At 27.9% G+C, this 20,078-nt stretch overlaps 3 protein-coding genes across 3 annotated transcripts; 2 read left to right on the plus strand and 1 right to left on the minus strand.

The window, feature by feature from the left end:
- Positions 1-2,068: 2,068 nt before the first annotated feature.
- Positions 2,069-5,206, minus strand: LOC130828425 (uncharacterized). The gene is made up of 2 exons (XM_057694408.1): positions 4,104-5,206; positions 2,069-3,461 (listed from the first exon to the last, which is right to left on the minus strand). Exons 1-2 carry the CDS (start codon positions 4,639-4,641, stop codon positions 2,749-2,751), a joined length of 1,251 nt encoding a protein of 416 aa, XP_057550391.1. The 5' UTR covers positions 4,642-5,206; the 3' UTR covers positions 2,069-2,748.
- Positions 5,207-8,407: 3,201 nt separating this feature from the next.
- On the plus strand, positions 8,408-11,492 carry LOC130828426 (hydrophobic protein LTI6A-like). The gene is made up of 3 exons (XM_057694409.1): positions 8,408-8,627; positions 10,184-10,278; positions 11,249-11,492. The coding sequence occupies exons 1-2, from the start codon at positions 8,541-8,543 to the stop codon at positions 10,265-10,267; spliced, it is 171 nt and encodes a 56-aa protein (XP_057550392.1). The 5' UTR covers positions 8,408-8,540; the 3' UTR covers positions 10,268-10,278; positions 11,249-11,492.
- Positions 11,493-15,111: 3,619 nt separating this feature from the next.
- LOC130828429 (hydrophobic protein LTI6A) lies at positions 15,112-18,380 on the plus strand. Its single transcript, XM_057694410.1, has 3 exons — positions 15,112-16,319; positions 16,707-16,807; positions 18,113-18,380. The coding sequence occupies exons 1-2, from the start codon at positions 16,233-16,235 to the stop codon at positions 16,788-16,790; spliced, it is 171 nt and encodes a 56-aa protein (XP_057550393.1). The 5' UTR covers positions 15,112-16,232; the 3' UTR covers positions 16,791-16,807; positions 18,113-18,380.
- Positions 18,381-20,078: the final 1,698 nt, after the last annotated feature.

Below are 20,078 nucleotides of genomic sequence, written 5' to 3' on the forward strand. Positions count from 1 at the left end.
ATAGCTGACCCTCTCTATTATAGAAGCATGGTTGGTAAATTAAATTTCCTCACAAATACTAGACCTGACCTGGCCTATTCTGTCCAACACTTAAGCCAATACATGCAACAACCCAGAGACACTCACCTCCAGGCTCTACAACACACTTTAGGGTATGTTGCTCATACCTCTGGACAAGGCATTCTTATGAGTGGAGCTGACAAACTTGTATTACAAGCCTTCTGTGATTCTGATTGGGCAGCATGCCCTGATTCAAGAAAATCCATTTCTGGCTATATTTTACAACTTGGTAAATCACCCATCTCATGGAAGTCCAAGAAACAAGCAACAGTTTCAAGATCATCTGCAGAAGCTGAGTATAAAGCTATGGCAAATGCTGCAGCTGAAGTCACATGGATGGTTCGCCTGCTTACAGATCTTGGTTTACCAATCTTACAACCAGTCACACTCCACTGTGATAATCCATCTGCCATCTACATAGCTAAAAATCCAGTGTTCCATGAACGCACAAAACACATTGCCATAGATTGTCATTTCACCAGAGAAAAGGTTATGGAAGGTCTAATACAATTGACATATTTACCAACTTCTTCACAGATTGCTGATATCTTCACCAAAATTCTTCCCTCACACCAGTTCAATAAGCTGCTGACCAATCTTGGCATGTTATCTCAGCCAAGATTGCGGGGGGTGTTAAGAATGCCACAGTCCATACCGATGAACACGAGCCATGACAGCTGTTCAGCCCCTTAGTTTATTTTTCAAGTCAACTATTATATATACCCCAAGCTTTCTGTAATTCATTGCGTTTTTGACATTCATCTTCAATAAAGAAAAGGATTTCGTTCTTTTCCTTTTCATCTCCAGTTTTGATTTCAATGATTTTAACATTATTCAATATGACTTGGTACAATAGGTAGAATGTAATCCGAATGTACCCAAAGTAAAGACCCCTTAAGTTTGAATTATTCATGATTAACCGGTTGATGAGATTATTGTAGAGAAATCGCAAGATAATTAGATTATTCAGGATAATTTTTCCAATAAAAAAATATACGTTGACAAAAATTATTAGAATTATTTCAAATCAAATAGTAAACAAAAAAAAGTACAGAAAAGAGAGAGAATGTACTATTAACTCACAATGCAAGTCCCAACTAAATGCAATGATAATATATGTAGCCATGTAAAAGACCACTAATTAGAAAATGCTAATCAATCACTGTGATTTATATTATAAAAGACAAAAAATATAATAATAAAATAATCAAAACACAAAAAGTTAAATTACAATTTTCAAAATGTCACTCTATAAAATCTCTCCACATGAGCGTGATTTGCTAAGTTGGCAAATAACAGTTATTAAGCTAGAATTTGCTCCGACCAGTAGATTATGATAAATTGAATACATTTTAAATTAATATAGAATCTAAGTTAAGAAAAGTATCACAATTCTTAAATACGGGAATACCAAATTTAGATGGAAATTATATTCTTTGAACAATAATTACAAGTTATTCAATTAATATTTTTTTGTTATTTGTGAGCTATAATTATTTAGAATTCATGAAGTACTTAATGAATGACTAAAATCTATTTTTTTTTGTCTCCAAAACCCAACAAAATGACATTAATAAATATAACACAAAAAAATAATGTTGATTTGAACTGATCAAAATCAGCTTGACATAATATTATAGCTCACAAGCACACCACAATTATACCTAAATAACCACAATTAGGGTATCGAAGTTAATAATCACTCCAATAAATCCAGTATGAAAATTAGAAAGAATTAACTATAAAAATTAAAAATTACTCAAATACCTATATCTTTAAATTTGTTACTGAAAGTAACATATTTTATTCACAAATAAATGCATTACATGAAACAATTACAAAATCATATTTAAATAACCACAATTAGCGGTGAATTAATCTCCTAATTTAATAGCAATTAGTACCAATATAATCTACACTAAGAAGAATCAATTGATCATCAAGAGTTTAATCAAGAAGAGTCTCATGATAAGGAATATAAAAATCAGAAGATTGAGTTTGTGGGACCTCAAAACTATTATTATTATTATTATTATTATTATTATTATTATTTGGAAAAAGAAAAAATTTCATTAATTCTGAACAAAACAGTATAAATAGTACCTCTAACAAGAGAATAATCTCCCTATTTTGTATCAGCATGAAAAAGGGGCACCCCTACTAGGAAGGGTTTCCCAACTTTCACTTTTCATGTGCATAAGGGGAAAACAGAACTCCAAAAAGCAAGCAAAAGTAATTAACTATACAGTATACTTTATTTACTCATAGTCCAAAAGATTCCTAATCCAAGGGCGGTGTATATTGACACTTTTGATTGGAATATGCAAAACTATGCTCTTTACTACAAGTTTCACCTGCCAAGTAACCCAAAGTTCCTAACCGAATCATTCCGAGCATACAAGATCTCATACGTAAGACTGCATAGTGCAATACTGCAATAGTAGCAATCATCCTCTTATTTATAGCACACTTCCACTTCCGAGATGCAAAATCAGCAAGGGAATCACTAACAATCATGATACCCAACCATGTCAAAATGTGTCGAAGACATTGAAGGCTATAGATACAAGCAAAGAATAGATGAGAATGAGATTCTAATATCAAACCACATAATGGGCAAATGTCAGTAGAGATGAGCCCTAATGCAGCCAACTTGTCCCTAGACTTCAATCTCTCATTCGTAGCTAGTCATAATATGAATCGAGCTTTGTGAATGGAATTTCTATTCCATACAAAACCCGCCCAGTCAACTGGTTGCCCAACCCCTAAAAGCTCATGATAGACTTCTTTAATAGAGTAAGAGCTATTATGCACCCATTGATCCAGTCTATCTTTAACCTTGCATGTCTTCTTAAAAGCCCAACTTGAGGTTGTTGGAGCATTAAAGACCCTCCAATTTCCACCCTTTGTATAAACACCATACACCCATCTAACCCACATGGAGTCAGTCATAGAGGATATATGCCATACATGTTTACGCACTGCAGTTAGATTCCACACTTCCAGATTACGAATACCCAGGCCACCCAACTTCTTTAGAGTACAAACCCTAGCCCAATTCATATTTCCATGGGTATCAGAATCAACTTTCCCATGCCATAGATATGCTCTACGGATTGCATTCACCTGCTTTAGCACCTTCTTAGGCAACACAAAGATTTGACACCAAAAGTTTGTAATATTCATCAAAACAGTAGAAATAAGTTGTAGTCTAGCCGCATAAGAGAGATTCCGGACTTGTAAAGATCCAATCTTAGAGGTCATTCTGACAACAAGACGTTCACACTCAACTGCAGAAATACGTTTGGACGAAAGCGGAACCCCCAAATAACGAAAAGGCATAGAACCTAAAGGAATATTACAAGAATCCACAATATACTGTTGCAAAGAAGTAGGGATACCTGCAAGGATACATGTCAGATTTTGAAGAGCTGGCTACCAAACCAAAGGAATTCGGAAAAAACTCTAATTTATCTAGAAGAATTCTAAAAGAAGCCAAGTCACCCCGAAAAAATATCATTAAATCATCCGCAAAGCACAGATGGTTCAGTTTGAGTCTATTGCACCTTGGGAGAAATCTAAAGTTCACATGATCCCTAGCAACCTTAAGTAATGTAGAAAGATACATCAGAGAGAATTGGGTCTCCTTGTCTAATTCCTCTCTTTGATTTAAACAAAGGCATAGGGCTTCCATTTAGAATCAGAGAGAATTAGGCTGTGCTAATACAAATCATAACAATATTAATGAAGTGGGAAGGAAAATTAAGAGAGATTAGCATATCTTTAATAAAACTCCGCTCTAAAGTATCATATGCCTTCCTCAAGTCAATCTTCAACAAACTACTAGGAGGGCAGTGTTTCCGACCATATTGCTTCACAATATCCTGGCATAATAGAATATTGTGCATAATGTTGCGCCCCCTCCACAAAGGCACCCTGAGAAGGACTAATGATATAAGCAAGAACCAATTTGAGTGTGCTACAAATCAGTTTAGTAATGCATTTATATAGAGTATGACAGCAAGCAATTGGTCTATAGTCACCTGGATTATTAGGGTTAGGGACCTTGGAAATGAGGTGAACAACAGTAGTGTTCCAAGCCTGAAGAAGCTTCCCATTTCTGAAGAATCGTTGAACTGCCTCAACTACATCATCACCAATAATAGACCAAGAAGCCTTATAGAATTTGCTATTGTATCCATCCAGGCCCAGACTTTTTGTGTCAGGGATACTCCATAACGCATTCTTGATTTCCTCCACTGAGAAACTAAGAGATAGTTGCTCGTGATGAGAATTCTCTAACAAAGGCTCTTCTCTAATAACATTCATGTTGATACGCCTTCGGCATTTAAGATTATTGCACATAAGTTGCTGATAGAATGTAACAAAAGATTCTTGAATCTTTCTGAAGTTAGTTACAAGAACCCCATTGTCATAAAGAAGAAGAATTTGATTAACAATTTGTCTTTGTCTAATTCTCTGATGAAAGTAGCGGGAATTCTCATCCCCAAATTTCAGCCAATTCAACTTGGCTAACTGGCTAAGGTAGGTGCCTTGATCATTCTTAGCCTTCCCAAGCATATCAGCAACTGCACACTCTTTTGAAGAGAGTACTAGATCATAAGGGTGTTTATGTAATTCACTTTGAACACTACGAAGATCATCCTCTGCTCACATCACCAGAGCTTGCAAATGATTAACTTGAAATCTATCTTTCAAAATAGATTTCAAGCGCTTGAGCTTTTCTAAAATTTGAAAACTCCTACAACCTGGAACAAGTTACCCCAAACTTTGGAAACACTTTCAATAAAACCCTCCTGCTCAACCCAGTGATTGAAGAACTTAAAAAGTCTTCTTACCCCTAGGTTTTTTGATGAACTGTATCAACATAGGTGTATGATCGAACGATCCTTCTTCTAGGAACGACACGTCAACAGTATGAAAGACATCCTCCCAATCTTGATTTTTGAGGACACGATCAATCTTACTAAACACACGAGCTACCCCACTTCTCTTATTAGACCAAGTAAAGAAGCAACCATTGAAGGATAAAATACAATTTGAAGGAATTACAATAAAGTATAGTGTAAGGGAAGAGAGGAGCTAATTAGGAAGCATTTTGAGCAAGTAAGGTAGCTCTAATGTGAGACTTTGGTTGCTTCTTAATAGCCTAGTATACAAGTGTATTTATAGAGGGAATATAAGGTAGAAAAGGGGGCAGCAGCTGTGTACATAAGACACCCTACAGTAGATGCACACAAAGGACAGCAAAGACTGCCTGCTGGCTGCTGCAGCTTGTTGGTTGCTTCTGTTTCATATCTTTCCTTTTCCATGTATCCCCAAGGTCTCCAATGCCCATTACCTTAGTCCTAGGACTGATTTCTTGCACTTCAACCCTTCACATGTCAAGATTTCACTACCAATAGTACAATGTACTATTGATTTCCACACAACCAATCACAAATATGTAATGTGTCTTATTCTAATTTCACTAATACATTTGATTAATTTTCTTTAATCTTGTTCTTGATTACTTGGTGACCATAAGTCACCAATAATTCTAACATATTATATACAAGATTGACCCTTAATCTTAAAATTAAAAATAAATAAATACATATAAATAAAATAAAATAACTAGGTAAAAAAGAGTAAAAGAATGATATATAAGGTCAAGGCAAAGAACAAGAATACCAACTGATAAGTGAGAGAGTATTAGTAGTCTAAGATATAGATAAGGCGTCTTCAACTACTCCTATCTTTGATCAGATCCTTAAATAAGTGTAAGTCATGCAAGTCATTTTTTATTCGTTCCTCCCACGTTCTCTTAGGTCTTCCTTGATTTTTCTTACACTCTATTATGATGCTTTCGATCTTTTTTATGAGTGCATTAAAAGTGTTTTTTTTTGTACATACCTATATATATGAATTGAAAACAAAGTTCAAATTATTCTCCTATATAGAATTAAATAATATATTTTGCCTTACTTCATGACGTGAACGTCTTAAATTAGTTCCTAAGAAGATCACAAGTGTTTTTTAAAAAGATTTGGACACATTGGCAAGAGACTGATGACAATATGAAGAAGACATGCACCTTCATTAATCATACTTCATCCGATGACCATACAAAAATAAATGCGTATGTTCTACGACTCAATTACGGACAATTATTAAATTATGCTTGATTTATTGTGTAAATGTTAACTTGGAAAATACAAATTGTATATTCTTTATAAATATTTTTTATTTATTAATGTGCGAAAAACCATTCCATCAACTATGTAGATATAATTGGACTATATACCACAATCCCGTAACCAATTAAAAAAATAGATAAAATATTACCATATGTAAGAATTTGGTTTTTTTTCAATTGAACTATATATCAATTTTCTTAAGAGAAATTAAATATTTTCGTGACATTTTTATTAATGAATTCTTAAAAAAAATCTGAAGTTGATTCTCACTGCCCCTTTCGCTTCCTTATACCGATACCAAACTGTTGATGTTTTTATCATAAAGGCTTTTCACCTGTTCTTTTTGATGATTCTCGAGACTGTTTCATTAGTGTTTACAAACCACCCGCTTTGAATGGGGTGTAATAAAATAAAGAAAAATTTATCTAGAATAATCCAACTTAATTATTATTTTCGTACAATAATCTCACTTATTGATCAACTATGAATAGTCTCAACCTTAAGGAGTATTTTCTTTGAGTAAACTTGGGTAATTCGATGACCTGCTATAGTAGGTAATTTACCAAAAAAATAAACTGAAAATTAATGTATAATTTAAAAAAATTTGAAAATTTACATAAAAATTCTGAATAATTAAAAAAGAAAGTTTTTTTTCATATTTTTTTCAAAATTTTATTTTAATTTATATTTTTTTTAAAAAAATTACTATAGCAAATCATCTAGTTACCAAGTTTACTTAAGGCAAACACTTTTAAAATTAAAATTATTCATATTTTTATCAATAGATGAAATCATTATAGAAAAATAATGAATTATTCTAGGAAAAAATTACAAATAATTTTTAAATCCGACCTATAAATCAGTTGTTGTACTATACAGTCTATACTTGTACTGTTCAAGAACAATATATCGTCTATCCTCAAAATCAAATCGTCACCACTAAATTCAAATCTTCACTACTTTTCTTGATATCTTTTTGTTATACTTTTGTTAGTGGAGTTTAGCATAAAATGATTTAGTAAGGAAACTTTAATTTTTTAAATAGCGTGGATCCATCATAATTAACACTAGACTACTTTAGTGTGGCTTCAAAATAATACTTAATGCGATGCTTAATTTTTATAAATTCAATATGAAAAATCAATTCGAAAACAAATTAGGATCTAATGATCTATATATAGTTATTAATAATTAATAAAAATAATTAATAAGATTGATACGTAATAATTGATAAAAAAAATAATATGGACTTGATAATCAATGGCAATTAAACCTTATTAAGGACCCATGTATCTTCATGCAAGATTAAATTATATATTTTATTAGGCGAAATTTTGTAGGCTTAATTAAATAAAATAATTTAAAAATTTTCAACTTATTAAATATAATAGCTTAAAACCTACCGAAAAGACTCACCTTAATATTAAATTTATTTTATAATATTAATTATATAAAGAATCTTTGTTACTAAGTACTGTTATCTCTTATTAAGTATTATCAATAAAAGAATATCTGTAAAAATATTATAAATATCTTTTTAAATAATGCTCGAAAATTTGTTCCCATTTGTGAAAAGGACAGATACCAAAAAAGGTAAAATGAGTTGTATCATCTAATTAATATACCCTTTGTAATAAAACAATGAGAATACACAAATTGTTTTGGGAGACAGGTTTATTATATATTTTTTAAAATATTATAAGTAGACATTAAGAATGATGTAAATAGACTCTTAAGATATTGAAAATAGACATTAAGAATACGATAAGTAAACATTAAGGATAATGTAAGTAGACATTAAAATTACGATAAGTAAACATTAATAATTAAGGGGCTAGACTTGAGATATGTCTCTCAAAAAAATAATTTCTTAAGAGACTAGTTGATGAGAATATGGAATTTAGACAATTACACATTTAATTCGGATATTAAGTGGATATTAAGTTGATGATGATGATTCTATTAACATCATTATCAATAACAACTTGAACAGCTTCCAATTTCTACTTTACTTAACCGTGTTGAACCCAAGTGGCCTATATATCCATTGCACTTTGCACGTGACCAAATTGCCTATTGACACGTGGAAAATTATCTATTGAAATAAATTATTTCTTGCTCAATTTTTTCTTTTCTTACCACATAAATTGAACATCTCCATCAATTGTTAATTCTCTCATTTTTACTCAATTTTTTTTCCTTACAAACTCTTTGAATAAATCCACTTTAATTAAGCAAAAAATTGTTTATCATTTTGCTAATAAAAAAAAAAGAAAAAAAATGTCAGACAACACAGCGACTTGCATTGACATCTTAATAGCTATCCTTTTGCCTCCTCTTGGTGTTTTCCTCAAGTATGGTTGTAAGGTACTTCTTTCACTTTTCCTTTACATTTTGTCCATCCTATATACATCCATGTTTACCATTTAAACACATACATGGAAGTCTTTCTTGTGATTTTTATATTAATTACTACTCTTCCACACGGTTATTGGGATCGAGATTTTACCTAAAATTGTTGAGGAGTAGATTTAAAATTGGTAGAATTGGATCATAACATCGTCTAATCTTACAAATATGTATTAAGGTGCTTTTGATTATTGATTATTAATTATATTTGTTTTTTTTAAGGTATAAATATATTAAATATTAAAAAAATACATTTAATAACCATTTTCAAACTGCAATCAAGAAAAATACATTTAATAATATTTTTAAGGTATAAATATTTACGATTGAAACTACCATTATATGATCGGATCGTTGGATTGTAGAATCATGTTATAATCCTAGCATATAAATTTTTAAGTTAAGTAGGATCACACGATTCTGTCATATTAAGATTCTATCTACAATCTGAATATTTTGGGATTGTAATATTGTAAAATTGTAGATTAAAATTGAGATTCTAATAACTATGCCTTATTAGAAAAGGATCCAGAGAAGTTTTTTTTGGAAGGGCCTAATAAACATACAAAGTATATACATTAAAATAAAATTTTATTTCCTTTTTACAAAGATTTTTATAGAAAAAAATTTAATTTCTTGTGATTTTTGTTTTAATTACTAATACCACTCTAATCTACTAAATTTGCTCCATTGACAATTAGCAAATAAACCAATAAAAGTAATATTATATGGAGAAGAGGACGTAGAATATATGGATGTTATGAGAATGTAAGTTATATTAAATATATAAATAAAAATTTAAATAAGAGTGGATCATAACGAAAATCAGATTTAGTACTACTTTTCAGAAAATATAAATATTTTAATTTTTTACCAAACTCTTCAATTCAACTAAAACGTGTAGGTGATAAATAAAAATACAAATAGATGAGACAAATTTAACAGAATGGATGGACTAAAATGAAACTAGGGGTAAATTTGGTATAAGTGGGGAATTATGTATTATTTATTAATTTTTTTATGAGTAAAATACATTTAGAGGTGAAAAATTGAGTTGCAAACAAGTAATTAATATAGTGATAGAATAATATCTTGATAGAATAATATTTTGATGATTTTGTGTATTTTGGTAAATATTTTGTAATTGTTGTGTGTCTAAAATTATAGAATTCATCTTGTATTTATTACCATTCATCTAATGAGAAATCATCAAGGAAATTAATTCCGTTGATAATTTCTCATTAGATGAATAATAATAAATACAAGATAAATTCTATAATTTTAGGGAAAACTATAATTATAAAATTTATACCAAAATATAAAGATACAAAAAATCTTCACAATATATAATTCTATCAAGATATTATTCTATCAATTAATAGCCAAAATGTAAGATTACTAATCACATACTCCAATAAGTTTAATTTTTATATTTACTTGAATGATATTTGGAGTTTAATTAAGTAATTTACTAAAATAATATTTATTTATTATGAATTTTTGTTACTCAACAGGCAGAGTTTTGGATCTGTGTGTTGCTAACTTTGTGTGCATATATTCCTGGGATTATCTTTGCGATTTGGGTACTCACCAAGTGATCTCTATTATTGTAAGTCTTATCTTCTCACATATATTTTCTTTTTTTTTTTAATTAGATTATCTTTTATTTAAAAGGTTAACGAATTTTTTTACAAAAAACATTTGTGATTAAATGAACAATCTTACTCAATTTTTTTAAAATTCAACATATTCAATTTTTAGTTTGTAATAAATAAAGTTTTAGTTGTTGATATTAATTAGTATTTTAATTTTTTCTTTTAGGATAATTTTTGGCTCATTGATAATAAATGTGGATGATAGTTTTATTTTACTACTCTTTGAAATCAATCCATGGATAATAGAAATGATATGCTACCGTTAATTAAAATTCATATGAAAAATCCTCGTTGTTAATATAATTTTAATGATAATCTTAATATTTTTTAAAATTTTTTTAAAAAATAAATCTCCACTTTCTCTGTATAAAGTGAAAATTGATTAAGTTGTTTGCAACTTTAAGGAAGATATTAATTTTACATTTATAAAAGATTGTATTAGAATTAATTTTATATATGAAAAATAATATCGGATTAAAATACTCTCTCGCTGAAAGTTGTATTAAACAACAACGTGAAAATTTTTATATAAAAGTATCATATATCATCTACAATAATCATAGTTTTATTCATTTACATAGTCATTTTGACTATAAATTTTAATAATTTTTTGTTGTTAATTCTAATGTAAATGTCGTATGTGTTTAATTAATGAAATAATTTAAGTTATAAAAGAAAAATACTAAAATTAAGTGGAATAAATCATTTTTATTCTTTTGTATTGGTTACTTTATTTAGTTTTGCTAGAAATATTCTTTTTTAATGCATATTTTTGTATGATTTGAACAGGGTTTTTGTAAAAATGATGGAATATAAAGTATTCAATTTTATTGTTTTCATAAAAGTTATAGAAGTTAATTATAATTGAGTGTTGGTTATAACTTAATTTTGACATATTTTATTCCATCCTTTTGTTTTTGGTAGGTATTTGGAAAACGACGTCGGCTCTCTATGAAGATGAATTTGTTTTTATTAGTTTGATTTGGTTTTCATTGATTATAATATAATAATGCCTATATTTGTTGAAAAACATCATGATCATTAATTCAGCGTGAAAAGCATGTTTGTAATATTATATTGCTAATATTTGTAACGCACACAATTTATTAAAATTGTTGCATTTTTTAGTTTATAAGGTAGACCGATAAAAGGGGATAAAATTAGACATTTAATTAAAATTAAGAATTTTTCCTAAAAAGTAATTTACATTATAAACAATATAATAATGTTCAATCAAAAATAATTTGAGTTATAATATTTGTTAATAAAAGATCGATAAAAAAATGAAAAATGTTCATTAGTAGTAAAAAGAACAAGGAAATGTTAGTAAAATAATCAAAGCCGGGTAAGATTAGGTAAACAAATATTGTGAACAATAACGTTAAATAAGCCTTAACTATAAATTATTGGGGTTGACTGCATGAACAATTTTAATTTTCGTCTATGTGCTTTCTCTCCATTAATTGCACTTTTCTATTATTTCAACCTATAAGTCTAAATACTACAAATCATTTTGCACTTCTTCTTTACACGGGCTATAGGTCATCCTTGGTCTACCTCACCTTCCTTTGATTCCTCTGTGTTCCAACTTTCTATCTTTCTTAATAACGGTTTATGAATACCTCATCTTTGCACATGTCCGAACTATTTTAATTTTTCATCTTCTTCTGATCTTGATATTTGCGACTTCTAAACTATTTCTTATATACATTTTGAATTAAATCCCTCAAGATATATATATCCGCTCATCCATCGATGCATTCACATTACACAACTCTAATCTTTCTAAATTAATCATTTCTAAAAGCATAATATTTTAATCCATATAATAGAGCTGGTCTAACGAACTTCCAATAAATTGACCTTTAACTTTAAAAACAAACCTCAATCAAATGTTATAATATTTGTACGGTGATTCAATCGATGCTCTGTGGACTCATATTATAGAGATGATGTTTGATGTTTATACCCAGATCCCTAATACTGAAATCGACACTTCAAGGCTATGAAATTTCTTAACTTAATAATTCCTACACTTATTAATTATATACATAGGATTCTTAAATTAAATGTTATAAAATAAAACCTTTTTATAAATTCTGCTAATCAAATCTAAATTTACAGATATCATTGCAATGCTATAAAAGTCCCTACAAATCCAACGCATATTAATCAAACTTCAAACAACTATGCGGCCACAACTCCAAGATGAAATATCATAGGCAAAGAGGCAATAGCCTAATAATAGAAATTTTAAGTTTATGGGTCGTATTATCGTGAGACGGTCTCATATAAGATGATTTGTTCATAATTCACAAATAAATAAGCTATTTTTGGTGAGAGATCGAATCTCGGTGAAACAACCTCAAAACAAAGAGTTTATATGCTAATAATTGTATTAATTTGGTTATTCAATCCATGTATAGGGAACGCCTCACGTTGGAAGTGTTTAATACTAAAAAATTGTAACATAAAAATTAATATTTACTCCGACTGAGACAATAAATTCAAATATCCAACCATTTTTCTTAATAATAACCGAATCAACTACTCTTGTAATAGACCATCTCTCAAAGAAACAACCTCAAAATAAAAAGTCCACATTTTTATTTTCAGCTCATATATGTAATTCGTTGCTCGGAGAGAGTGTCTGTCACAACAATTTGTGTAACCGGATAAGGTAATGTATTGATGTATCATAAGTGACACACGTGGTGTGTTCGCATCCTTTCATCCATAATCTATTTCGTATCATTGATCTATATATACAAAACAAGAAATATCAGTTACATGCATTTTCAATTTATAATTATCATTTAACTTCCCTAATCTCTTGTTAATTACCCAACAAAACCTCTAATCAGTTACTGATTGCGAATTAAAGAGAGAATTACGAAGAAGGAATAAAGAAATAAACAATGTCAGACAGCACCGCAACATGCATAGATATTTTACTAGCCATCATTTTGCCCCCTCTTGGTGTCTTCTTCAAGTATGGTTGCCAGGTATTCTATATTTAGGAGTATTTATTTTGTTTTTTTAACTACTTAATTAATTAGGGTTAACGGCATTTTGATATATTCTATAAAGATCCTGTATAATTTTAAAAATAAAATATTTTTTAAATAATTTTGTATTTTTAAACAATATATACCAACTTTATATATACCAACTTTATATATGATTGTTATTTGTGACATTAACTAAGATCAAACTTTTATCTTTTTAATTTTTTTTTTACTAATTTTATTATTTGCTCTCTAGGGTTGTCATTTGATAAAGGAGTTACATTTTACCAGTTATTTTATGGAGTAATGGATTTGAAGTAGTTTACAACTGACCCATTATTGTGATTTGTTAATTGTCATATGTTGTACATTTTTTATATGTAATGGTTAAAATTTGATATATAAAAAGATGGTTTTTTTTTTTTTACTTTAATATGTGTAATGTTCCATTTAGCTCATTGGTTTATACGGAGACTCAGAAATTAAATATATTGAGTTAAATAGTAGAGTATTTTAAATTAACAAAGATAATAATATACAAAATAGAAATAAAAAATGTAGGGTCACATCTGAAATTACAATAGACAAATTGATAAAAAGACATTAAAATAAAAAATAAGAAAAACTATGTATCACATACTGAAATACAACTATTTCAAGTTTTTACTATTTTTTTTACTTCATATGAATTTTGACTGCATGACAGTTCACCCTTTACATTGTCCTCTCTAAATTGATTAATTATTTTTTTTTTCAAATTTTATTATGCAAAAAATTGTGCAAATTTAATCAATATTTCTCAATATCACTCACAATTTCATAATTCTCTTGTCTAATATTCCAAACAAAAATTGGAAAAAGTCCTTAAAAACATTTTGGATGAAACTTTTGGGTTTTTTTGGTATCATTTTAATTGATTTTGATACAAATAAAAAGGAAATAGACGGTTTGTATTAATAAAAAAAGGTAATAATAGACAAGATAAAATTAATTTTGAAAACAAACATAAAAGAAATTGACATTTTCAATGTTTTTCCAACACCTGTAAAACACTACCAAATGTCTTAAATGTTTTGAGTATTGACAAAATAGTACTTGCCACTTGCAATAGCTAGCTCTAGTTTGAATATATACTTCATATAAATCTAAACATTTAAGTTATATTAATTCGATCGTATCATCATAAAATAGCTTTAGTTGGGTCAATTCAAACGCTTCAAAACAAAAATGTTGCCCTATGCAATTTAAATTCCATTGTCTTTTTTCAATATTTTTTTTATTAATAATGAATTGTTTGTATGGACTTATCTCACGGTAATTATTAATTATATAGAAAATAGTTACATTTTTAATTTAAATTGTGAAAACGTTTAATTAAAGTGTAACTAAGAAATTAAAACACATTAGAGTTGAATTTAGGTGATGTTATCAATTTGGATTCTCTCAATGAAAACTATGCATGCAAAGTCTGGGTGCTTCTTTGGCTAACGCCTAACTTTCTATTTGATTTACGACATTGCATACATAAGCTTACATTATTGACTTTACCTAAGTTACTCATCCCTTTTATTCTTTTTATTTGTCAATTCAACCCTATGATATTTTTAGTTTTCCGCAACTAAAAATTATAAAAGTTAATATTGATAAATTTTACAATAAAATAAAATAAATAATAAAATCTCACTTAATTATTTTTTTTAACTTATAAACAAATTAAAAAAAAACTCAAAGTGATTGATAAATAATATTAAGAGAATAGTGAATTTTTATAATATTTTCCTTGAAAATATAAGATACTCTATTATATTTTATTATTTTAATTTTATTCTTTCTTAGAAACTTAATATAATTACTTTTTTTTTTATGAATAATATAATTACGTAAAATATTAATTATTTTCAATTTTCATGCTAAATTCTTTTAAAAAACTAAAAACAATTGATAATAAATAGAAATTTATTGATTTTTATATACAACCCTTACGGTCCCCGTTTGGTAGGTGGTAATAGATGGTGGTAATGAGAATGAAAAACTAGTGTAGTTTTAGTTGAAAAATCTCTTTGCTACCTTGATGGCCATGTTTGTCCAACTTCAATCATCTCATTTTGTTCATAAAATTCATTATAATGCATTACCATTGAGAGATGTGGTATTAGGTAGTAATGAAAATTTGTAAACAAAAAAACTTTTTTGTGATCAAAGTTTCATTACCATGGGAATGATATTGAACTTTTGTTGAAATTTTACACTATGAATCATTTTCATTACCACCATTTAAAACCACCTACCAAACGGACTGTTAGGGTTATAAATATCAATATCCATAATATAAAATGAGAAATACGACAAATGAAAAAAATAATAAAAAAATCAATAATTATTTCTTCTATATAGGGTCAAATCACCAATTAACATTTTTTATTTTTATCATAATACTTCATTAAATTTCTAACTTTGTCTAAACTTCACATGACTTTTCATCTCATCCAATAAAAGTCAAGTTCTTTTCTAATCTAATCTACAAATTAAATTCATCAACCTATTTTCAACTAAGTCTTTAACAAACAACAACTCATCAACATATAAAAAGCTACAAAGGCACAATATTACAAAATCAATAATATGATTTTTTTTTTTTTATTTTTAGTAGCAAACTAGTCCAAACAGAGTAGACGATAAATAATTCATTGACATGTCAGAAGTGACACGTGGTATTTATGAAGGAAGGCGTAGATGAGAAGGAATAATCTGTCTATATATAGCATTGTCTATAGAGAAATGAAATAATAATTAATACTCCAATCTAATTCCCCTCTCTTCTTAATCAAACTGTAATTACCCAAAAATCACACTTGTTTTTGTTTGAAGTTTGAGAAAGAAATAAGAAGGGAGGAAAAAAAATGTCAGACAGCACAGCAACTTGCATAGATATTATACTGGCCATCATCTTGCCTCCTCTTGGTGTTTTCTTAAAGTATGGATGCAAGGTAGCCTCACATTACACTCTTTTAAACCATAATATGTTTCTTATTTTTTCAGTTTTGTATTATTTTAAGAAATATACTTTCTTTGTTTCTTTAAACTCTTAAATTTAGTTAAATAACTTTATTATAACAACTAGCTAGCTAAGGGTCGTTATCATTATCTTATCCAATGTATTCCGTTTATAGCTCATAAAAACTATGATCAGGGTATTAGAAGAAAACAAAGGCGACAACTCATATCGTAAAGAAGTGTGGGCAAAGAGTCCTTCGCCTCGATTATTAAATGCTCTCTTATCTATATTCTAAAGAGTTTTTGTATTAACTCCATCGTATTTATTATTAATTATATCTCGAAATTTATGGAGTATATTACGTGTTTCATTTTTGCAGATGGAGTTTTGGATCTCAGTGTTGCTGACAATATTGGGATATATCCCAGGGATAATATACGCTATTTGGGTCATCACTAAGTGATCACTATGCCCTCTTGTGTAAGTTGTAATATATGATCCTCTCTGGTATTTTCTTTTTTCAGAATTAAAATGAAACTTGAATTTTCATTCATTGAGTGCTGCCTCTAATATAATTAGCACACTTATTTTATATATATATATATATATATATATATATATATATATAATTTACTTGCAACATTTAGTTTTTTACGCAGTCCAATGTATTAATTCAATCCTTAATATCTCTAAGTATTTATAATAAAAACTTATAAAAATTTAATATTAATAATCTTTGCAATGAGACGAATCAAACAAGATCTCACTTAACTATATTTTAACTTATAGATTAAAAACTAATCACAAATTAATAATAATGAATAAATAGTGTCATTTTTACCTATGTTGCAACTAATATGGAACGGAGAAAGTATATATATATATATATATATATATATATATATATATATATATATATATATATATATATATATATATATTTTATGCTCATTTCTAATAAGATTATTTTCTTGGGAAAGTACAGAAAAATTTAAGAGTTTGCCTTAGAAAAGTAAGGTTCTTCCTTGGAAAAGTATGATTTTCCGAAAGAAGAGTAAGATTTTTGTAGAGAGAAAAATAAGATTCTAGAGCTCACTTGCTATGGCTAAGCGTTGTTTTATGCTCATTTCTATACAGCAAACTTAATATTCAATAAATATTTTATTATTTAAATGTCATTTAATTTTTGGTTTCTTGGAAAATGAAGCCTAGGTGAGTTTCAATTTAGCTCAGGACTTTATTTGGAAAGAAGTTATTTTGCTCCTATTGAAATAACAGGATAAAAAGAAAAACTAATTAAATTCACAATAAATGAATAATATTGGATACATTGGATGTAAACAAATTTGATTCAGAACACTATGCATGTTTCAATTTAATACGCTAAAGTACTTTATTTCTAATAATATTATTTATTTATTTATTTATTGAAATAAAATACTCTCTTCTATTCAGCTTATGTGTCTTTTTTTTTATTGTCAAGTCACCTTAATTGTTCCATTTCTATTTTCGGTATGGGTTTTTGACTTTTATGCCCTTAGTAGTTTTATCTTATTTTCAATTATATTCTCCATTACCCATATTAATTTTCCTTCCTTACATTAAAAACTCATAATACCACTTTCTTTCCTACCCTTAGGATCTCACTTTTGACTCTCCTTAAAATTCGTGAAAGATTAAATGAGATTTTTAAGGTGAATAGGTGGGACTAGTATATATTTGTTGTTGAGTGTTGATAAATAAGCTCAAAATTGACTAGATGATGGATATTTTTTTTTTGAGCAGGTATGTGGAAATATCTGCCTGATGAATGATGATGAAAATAAAAGCTACAATTTCATTTATAGTTTGATTGGTGTCATTGGATGTTAGGTGTCAACCATTGATTACATTTATTGTCATGTATTTATCAATTACACAATTATATCCACCCACTCTTTATTTTTCAGTCTTGTGTGGAAAAATTATGTTTTTATTTTGTAATGTATGAATTGAAATTTGTCAAGTGTTATTTGATGATGTAATTACACAAAATTAATTGTTTGATCTTCGACTTTCTTTTCTTTGTTTTCTTGGATGTTCTTGATTTAAAGAGACTAGCAATGATAGATAAACACTATCAATATCGTTTTTTATATAATGTACAACGAATGTTTTGCACCAAAATAAGTGTTTAAAGATTACTGGATACGCTAAGAGGAGATAAGGATTACGTGAAATTAAATTTATGACTTTATATGTAAAAAATAATAATCATTCCAACTGAGTTAAGATTAAAATATGTATAATATTGTTAAATTTGTATGTACCAATTTCTCCATTATAATTTTTATGATATAGGTTTTAATGGAAAATATATAATTTAAGTAATAATAAATGGGGCTATTTTTAATTCAAAATAGAGATAACTTCATAATAAATGGAAATATTAGATTCAAGTAAAACTGTTATTTGAAAAGTAAAAATAAATTTATTAGTTGTATAATATTTTAATATGAATTAAATTCATATAAAACTTTATTTTTAACTTTATTATTATAAAATGTAAAAGCAACTTTACTCTTAATGAATCACAAATTCTTGTGTGTGACGGTTTCACCGAGCGACGTTTCTCATAAATTACAGCTCGTCTTTTATTAGACCATCTCACTGTGAGACGGATCCATACAAAAGGCCCAATAATATAAAAAATAAGAATTTCCACTTGTACAGAAAGTAAGTTTTTTTTAATAATTTGTACTGACTCAATTGGAGTCGTTGACTTCAATACAGAATTATTGATAGATTAAACAACTCAACCATAATTAACATATTACACACGGAATGCACAAAATTGATAATAAATGTATTTTTGGCCCGTTCGGTTTTGGTTTTTTTGTTTTTTTTTTAAAGACATATGATATGATATATATCCTATATCTTAGAATAAATAAAAAATAGTCAAATTTATTAAGAGTATGATACTTTAAAAAACTAACAACTAAAAAATAAAAACTATTTCTTTATTTCCTATTTTTGATTTTTAGTTTTTAAAAAACCTAAGTGCAGAAAAGATATCTAGAATTTGAGTTTTCTCCAAATTTCTCTTCTTTTATAATGGATGTAAATGCAATACATTTCAATTAAATCAAACCCGCGTTATATTTAGTACATGTGCAAATAAGACTTCGAAAAAGAGATGAATACAAGTATATTATGTAAAAAAATTAATTGTGGGAGTTCAATTTATTCTCTCTTTTCTAATGATTTTGCTACTTTTGCTTAAAAAAAAATTAAAAATTAAGAATACAAATATAGCAAAATTAATAATTAATATGATAAGAGGAGTAATTCTCAAATCTTGATGTTAAATAAAAATAGTTACAATCTAAGAACATTATTTTTTTATTACTTTCTCAGCCCTACGAAATTTACCTTATTTTTTACTTTTATTCATTCCACTAAATTATCACGACCTTAACTCTTAGAGATAACATAATATCATCCAATATCTTAGAGATAACATAATATCATCCAATATTTTTCCATTTTATCATAAAAAACAATTTTTTATCAATTACTTCAAACTCACCAAGTATATTAAGAGCAAATTTAGGGAGACAAAAGAAATATAAACTCCTTTTAACTCTAAAAGAAATAAGATAATATCACCATCAAGGCATGAAGGATTAGAGATCCCATTAGATAGGTTGAGTGTTGTGTCTACTATCTATTGTATTTGTTAGAGATAAATTTGACAACTACTACAAGT

This window comes from Amaranthus tricolor, chromosome 12 (genome assembly GCF_026212465.1).
Source record: "Amaranthus tricolor cultivar Red isolate AtriRed21 chromosome 12, ASM2621246v1, whole genome shotgun sequence".
NCBI classification, from domain to species: domain Eukaryota; kingdom Viridiplantae; phylum Streptophyta; class Magnoliopsida; order Caryophyllales; family Amaranthaceae; genus Amaranthus; species Amaranthus tricolor.